Source organism: Camelina sativa, chromosome 8, assembly GCF_000633955.1.
Source record: "Camelina sativa cultivar DH55 chromosome 8, Cs, whole genome shotgun sequence".
Taxonomy (NCBI): domain Eukaryota; kingdom Viridiplantae; phylum Streptophyta; class Magnoliopsida; order Brassicales; family Brassicaceae; genus Camelina; species Camelina sativa.
This window is the reverse complement of record NC_025692.1, coordinates 15676724-15684389: the sequence shown is the minus strand read 5'-3', so window position 1 is coordinate 15684389 and position 7666 is coordinate 15676724. Positions and strand designations below refer to the sequence as shown.

Genomic DNA, 7666 nt, shown 5'->3' with positions numbered 1-7666 from the left:
TTTTTTTTTTTTTTTTTTTTTGGACAAGTGATTAAATAAAATTGAGAAGAATATATAGTTCCATTATGATTCTGTTCATCAAATCTCTCTGCTCTGGATCTGTTGACAAAAAAAAAAAAATCTCTCTGCTTTGGATCGAAGTTGTGGTTATTTAGATGAGATGAGCTTAGGCTTCTGCTTCTGGTCCTGCCAAGGTCAATTAGCAAATTCACACACGGTTTTGTCCTCAGGTTTATGATATTCTCGTATTGGTATTGGTTGTTCAATGCCCATTTGTGATTCAGGACACTATTACTTATCTAGTATTAGCTTCACTGTTCTTGATGGGTATTTGTTTGATCGCTTATGTACACAGTTAATGAAAGAGTTTTACATATTAAAAAAACTCAAATCTAGTATTAGAGAACCAACTAAACGAAGTAATTGCTGATTCTTGTTCAAATTCAGAATGAGTCATGGATCTAGAGATGAATATGCAATAGTCTTGTTTGCTAATTGATACAAGTAACTGCTGATTTTATCTACATTATAGTTACTAATTGGTTTGCTGATAAACAGGAGATATGCTAGGAAACTCTTTAGCTTCACCTTTGGCAACATTGTGTTCGGCGAAATGCGTCCGTCACTCTTCTGTATATGTAACATATTCGCTGACCAAAAAAACTTTATACACTAATGGTATTCTTTGAAATCTCATGGTACATAATACATTGCTTTTGTTTTGCAGTCTGATCTTGTAACATACAATAATGTATTACCATTGAGCCTGAACTCGTCGTATCATGGTGTCATTGGAGGAGTAAGAACATCTCTTGTTTCACGAAACAAATGGGTAGTGTTTTGTTCAACAACACAAGTTGAAACCTCTAAGGAAGAAGATCCAAAGACATGGGAAGAATGTAAAGAAGCTCTTTCTTGTTTTGATTTCAGTATAGAGGAGAAAGACAAGATACTAGGAAAAGCGTTTGGTCATGTCCACTCGCCGTACTGGACTGAAGAGCGAGCGAAAGAGAATCCAAAGGTGGAAACTTTGAATCAAATACTTGAGTTTCTTAGGAGTCTCGGTTTATCAGACGAAGATCTACATAAGGTGATGAAGAAGTTCCCGGAAGTACTCGGTTGCAGCTTAGAAGAGGAGATGAAACCAAACATTGGGATTTTGGAAAACCAATGGGGGATTTCGGGTAAGCAACTAAAGAACCTGTTGCTTCGGAATCCGAAAGTGTTGGGATACAATGTGGATTGTAAAGGAGATTGTATTGCTCAATGCACTCGGTGTTGGGTTCGGTTTTAGTGTTTCAAACTGAGTGATCGTTGATATTGTTGTACCTATTTGAGTGTTGTTAGCTTAGAATTAGAGCAAAACCTGATTTGTATCAGCGACTTAAAATAAAGAAATCATTTGATCTTCGTTTAAGTGAATAATCTATCTTAACATTTTTAGAATACATTTTTGTGCCATCTTTTTTTTTTCTTTGTATCCAAACAAATCTCAATTAAATTCTCTACAATCCTTACAACCAAACACAATCATTTCCTTATTTGATAATATTAATTTCAAATTTCCTAAAATCTATCTATCTAATTTAAAACAATATGTTAGATTAAAATATAATTCTCCTTTCACTTTTATTTAATTATTTGAATTATTATTTAATACATAAAGTCAAAAAAATATTAGAATTTTTTTCAGCATATGATGTGATTTGAATTTTTATAAACAGATATATATATTTTAAAAATCTATCTTAACATTTTTGAAGTATATTTTTGTGTAATAATCTTTTTTGAAATGATTTTCCAAAAAACCATGGTCTTAAACACTATTAATCACCATAAATTTGATTTTAATCATATTTCATTATATTTTTGACCATAGTTTAAGACCATGCACAAAACCATGGTCTTAATTTTTTTTTGATTTTAATCATAGTTCATTGTATTTTTTAAAGTACACATATTTATTGTTCTTTCAAAGTCAATCCTTATAATTTTATTAACAAGTACTGTTAATTATTATAAAAACACCAAAATAATATATATATATATATATAAGTGCAATGATATTATTAAACAAAGAAATTTACTATGGGGTAAATTTTGCAAATATAACATATTATATATAATATTCTAATATTTATATTAACTAAAAAATCTGATTATATTAGTATACTAACTTATTTAAATGATTTATGAAAACGAATAGACTCGTGGTGCACCACGGGATAAATCCTAGTTGCTATTCTATCTAAAAATTCGAATCATATATTTGATAAGAGTCGGGTGATTCAACGTGGAACACACATGCCTCGTGTAGTACCATACGCGTGTAAAAGGAGAACGCGTGAATCGTATGATGTGTGTTTTAAAAATTGGAGAGTTTTGCTATTTTGCTGCCACCAAATCTTGTTATTCTGTATTGGACATTACCATTTTAATTAACGAGATGGTCAATTGCCACTAGGTACCATGCGGACTCTACTTTGCTGGCATGTTCATATCCTTCCAGGTCATCTTCTACTCGTGGAAGCACACACAAGTACACTTACATCTCCAAACACTTGTCTTCTTCATTCAGACCATATTTTAAATTCGATTATACCATACTATATACGCAGAGAAGTCCATACTAATTGTAATTAATCATATCATTAAATATATAGCATGAGTTTAACATCAAAATATTGACTTAAATCTTATTAAGCAAAAGAAGCTAATTTTGTATCAAACGATTTTAAAGACTCATGAGTGTTGGGACATTATTAGCCTATTAGCTCAAAAAACCATGACCATATATAGTGTTGTTCATTATCTTATGTAGCTCACACAAAGACAACTACGGCCATCCAACTCATACATGGATTAGTAGTTATAGATTTCAGTGATATAAAAATACAAAAGTTTTCACTACAAAAAAAGGAGTATGTTGTATCACAAAACTAAGTGATGCAATTTTATATTACTTATTCATAAGTGAAGTAAATATATACAACTTAGCATCAATTAATTAAAATGATATTATAATTATCTAATTTGACATCAATTAGTTAACATTGATTCAGTTTCTATTATCTTGTATCACTTTTGAAAAATCGATTTAAAATAAAAATTTACACCATTTAGATAATTGATGTATTTATTCTTATTTGATATAAAATCATTTTTTAAAATGATACAAAATTTACATCATTTAAAACTGATGCTAAATAAATATATTAATATCATTTAAAAATTACATATATATATTTAAAAAAGAATAATTGTAATTAGAAGATAAATATTGAAAAAGTTGATCGATCAAAAATTATAGCAGATCATCAGCTTAACAAAACAAACCTAGCTGTATCTTTATTTCCTTTTGCCCAAAAAAAAAAAAAGATTTATCTTCATTTTCGTTGGGTTATTAAGGATCTTTATTCATCAAGTTGTATGATGAATTGATCATTGACCGTATGATTTATTTTATTTGGAATAATCCATTTGGTAATCAAAAAGAGAATTAATAAACTAAAGTGTAGTTACTTATTTTTATATATTGCTGAGAATTGTTTATATTTAATAATACCTTTTTTTCGTTTGTGAAGTAGAAGTTTTAGTATCATCCCACATCTAAGACTTCCTAAGCTTTGATGAGACAATATCTTTTATAAATACCAAATTAGTTTACCGATTTCTAAGATAACTGGTTCCATATATTAAGCCTTAGAATTAGATAATTAATTAAATTTGTTTTTATCAAGTTAATTTATTTTAAAGATTCTAGTTACGAATATACTAAAAACGAATGAAAGTTATAAATAATTAAATATTACTCAGAAACAAAATATTTTTCATATTATTTATTATAATGTTGAATTTAACATCAATCTTTTAAATGATATAAATATTTTACATTAGTTTTGAGAAATGATTCAAATATTTTATATCAATTTAGTAAAAATGATATAAGACTTACATTATTTTTTGTAATTGATGTAAATAAACATCAATTTTATTAATTAAAGCAAATATTTATCTCAATTGATACAAACTATTTGCATCAACAAAATGTAAATCATTTATTAAAGTGATGTAAATTATTTTTGCATCATTTAAAAATAATACAAATATATAAAATAAACGATGTAAATCAATCATTTTTTGGTAGTGTTTAAACAATAAAATAATAATTGGTTACCCACTATAAATAGACCATAAATGTCAAATTCATTTACGTATATATAGCCGTAATGCCAAAACCAGAATCAGAGAAAATTAATTTTATATCTTGCAAAACTCTTAGAAATTGCATATATGGCAAGCTTAAGATGTCAACTGGTTCTGTTACTAATCATTGTCTGTCTCACCACTTATGAGGTTTATAATTTAGTCTTTTATTTATCGAAGCATCACTTAATGTATCTTGAATCATATTATGTTTAAAATTATGTGTATAAGAAATAACTGATAAAGGTGATGATGAATGATCATCCTCTTCAGCTTCACGTTCATGCTGCTGATGGCGCAAAGGTTGGTGAGGGCGTAGTGAAAATCGGTACGTAACCCTAACTTGTAAACTATGTTTATGTTAATGTTTGTATATAACTTTAACATTTCTGATGGGTGCAGTACTCTCTTCCCAATTAGTTTTATCTTTCTTTATGGACAAACATTAAACGCTTTTTAGTGAGATGTTATCACAAGCTGATGGTCTTGGACGAAGGAAACTATATGGACTAATACTTGGAATTCCCCTTGCTACAAAAAACCAAATATATACTTTTGGTGAGTTTAAAGCGGATTATACATATGAATGTGTGTACGTTTAATTGTAGACTGCGATGGGAAATGCAAAGGTAGATGCAGCAAATCGTCGAGAACGAAACTGTGCTTGAGAGCATGCAACAGCTGTTGTTCCCGCTGCAACTGTGTGCCACCTGGTACTGCCGGAAACCACCATCTTTGTCCTTGCTACGCCTCTATTACCACTCGCGGTGGCCGTCTCAAATGCCCTTAAATTCTATTTTTACCTCCATATATATATATATAGAATGTGTTATGTTTTGGAAGACAAACGTATATGTACGAGTAGCTAAAAACTAATGAGAAGTTAATGGTTGTTTAACTGGTATGACTCGTATCAAACCGTACGTGTTACTTTTGAACAACTAAAGTTCCTGACTTGTTGTAACTTGTAAGTATAGCAACCCTGGCAATTTTTCAAAATAATTAGAGACTGCAAGAAAATGGATCATTTAACAATAAAATTAGCAACAAAATTTTCCAAGATGAGAGGAAATGGTAGGATGAAAACCTTTGAAGCTCTTGGGATTTCTAAATTTTGGTAATTTACAGCTACTAAGGTGTTATACAATGATGATTTGGGTCTGTGAATTTTTTCACAACAAAGAATTATAAAGATGAAGAACATGAAAAGCATTTTTGCAAATTTTTGGTATGGAGATTGATTTACTCACGTGTGTGGTGACAGATCTCTTCGTTAGAAGGCCAATGCCATATCATATCAGTGTCATTTAGTAGCGGAGTATGTACTAAATCTAGGAGTGATACTAAATCAAAATGGTATCTCCATTAATGGAAGTTCTTGTATATATGTGTAGATATTATATACGAAACACCTTCAAAATAATATAAAAATGTTACAAAGATCGCAAACGACTTGCCAAAATAAACAAGTTTACGCGTTATGTACGTTAAGTTAATGTTGGTTCACTCGTGTTGTTGTAAATTTGTATAAGAGCCGTGTTTCACTAGTCATTAGCTTAAAGAGTAGAGGCGATTGCCCAAAGCCACGAAAATAATAAGTATTAGAAAGTCACACAGTTTATAAGAAAAAAAAAAGAGGATACAAATTGTGTTTAAATTAACTTTACCATCACATTTTCGCAAAAAAATATTCATTATCATGAACCTAATTTCTTCAAACCTATTTTTCTTTATGTTTTTATATTATACTTTTCAAAATAATTTTACAATTCTTTTCTTAAATTTTAATTTTATAAAGAAAATCACATTTATCAAAATGGGGCACTATACATGCATTCCTTGTAAAATATACGCGTGTAAAAGAGAATGCGTGAATCGAATTATGTGATTTAACAAATTGAAGATGCTTGCTCTTCAGCTGCCACCAAATCTTCTTATTAAAATTGAAATTTGTAAAGGACATTACCAATTACAACGAGATGGTCATTGCCATTGGGTGGCATGTGGCCTCTACTTTGGTGGCATGTTCATATCCGTCCACATCATCATGTAAACGTGAGAACACTCACCACACTCACTTATATCTTGAACACATGTCTTCACTATCGAACCTAGCTAAAAAAATGAAAACTACGTACGATCGTCCACCTTGTTATATAAATACAAAAGTTGTAACAATAAAATATTTGGATTTGCACTATAAATATACCCAAAGAGGTGTTAGGTTTATATAATCATAGCCGAAATACCAAAACGAGAATCAGAGATAATAGTTTTCATATCTTGCACGAAACTACATGTTTTCGTAGACATGACAATCTTCCGAAGTACACTGCTTTTATTGCTTATCCTCTTCTGTCACATCACTTATGAGGTTCATATTTTTTGTCTTTATTTCTACAAGAATCACATAATGTAATTTGCATCATACTATACTTGATTCATACGTTGATCAATGATAATGAATCACTAGCTATTAATGCATGATAATTATTTGATCATTCTCTCCAGCTTCATGTTCACGCTGCTGAAAGTGCACAAGTCGGTGACGGCGTAGTAAAAATTGGTACGTATTTTGCTGTTTATAAATAACTCACTTAATTTGCTGTTTATATATACTCACTTTTGATGAGTTTTGAAACTACAAACTAGACATGTGTGTATGAAACTATCATATATGTGTGTAGATTGTGATGGAAGATGCAAAGGTAGATGCAGCAAGTCGTCGAGGCCGAATCTGTGTTTGAGAGCATGCAACAGCTGTTGTTCCCGCTGCAACTGTGTGCCACCAGGCACAGCCGGAAACCACCACCTCTGCCCGTGCTATGCCTCCATTACCACTCGTGGTGGTCGCCTCAAGTGCCCTTAATTTATATGTATCACCGCAGCTATAGTACTGTTATATAGTTTGAAGGATAAAATGTATAAGAAATAACTAAAGTTAATGGTTCCTGAAAACCCCGCCCTTATGATTAACGAGAAAATTTAAAAAATAGAAAAAAAACCAACGTAAAGATTCCTTGAACAATCAAAGATTTAATGTACACCACCAAGCTATACTACTACCCAGAAAAAAAAAATCACAAATCTAAATGATTTATTAATAAATGATACATAATATGTGATTTTATCAATTGTAATTATTGATGTAGTAATTAAATAATTTAATATCGGTTCATTAAAAATGACACAATTTTATTTTAATTTGCATCACTTTCAAAATATTTAACAAAAAATATAATTTTACATTACTTAATATAATGATACAAATTAAATATCAATTAAAGAAATGATACCAACATGTTGATCATGATTTTTATTTGTAATCAATTCAAGTGATTGATCCTTATTTGTAGAATGAGTCATACATCAGCCAAATCTAGCACTTGGTTGGCATATCCACATAATTACACAGATTTTATGGGTTTTTGATGAATCGATATGGTTGTTTTAGCTCACA

General features: G+C 30.1%; 3 protein-coding genes across 3 annotated transcripts in view; all 3 read left to right on the top strand.

The window, feature by feature from the left end:
• LOC104707248 overlaps positions 1 to 1417 on the top strand; it is a 2299-nt gene extending 882 nt beyond the window's left edge. Inside the window, exons 2-3 of the mRNA XM_010423555.2 lie at positions 559 to 638; positions 728 to 1417. Coding sequence (XP_010421857.1) covers positions 564 to 638; positions 728 to 1294 — 642 coding nt within the window. The 5' untranslated portion in view covers positions 559 to 563 and the 3' untranslated portion in view covers positions 1295 to 1417. The remainder of the gene's footprint in view (positions 1 to 558; positions 639 to 727) is intronic.
• On the top strand, positions 4221 to 5110 carry LOC104707247 (gibberellin-regulated protein 2-like). The gene is made up of 3 exons (XM_010423554.2): positions 4221 to 4356; positions 4480 to 4534; positions 4815 to 5110. The coding sequence occupies exons 1-3, from the start codon at positions 4294 to 4296 to the stop codon at positions 4994 to 4996; spliced, it is 300 nt and encodes a 99-aa protein (XP_010421856.1). The 5' UTR covers positions 4221 to 4293; the 3' UTR covers positions 4997 to 5110.
• Positions 6380 to 7164, top strand: LOC104707246 (gibberellin-regulated protein 3-like). The gene is made up of 3 exons (XM_010423553.2): positions 6380 to 6580; positions 6718 to 6772; positions 6894 to 7164. Exons 1-3 carry the CDS (start codon positions 6518 to 6520, stop codon positions 7073 to 7075), a joined length of 300 nt encoding a protein of 99 aa, XP_010421855.1. The 5' UTR covers positions 6380 to 6517; the 3' UTR covers positions 7076 to 7164.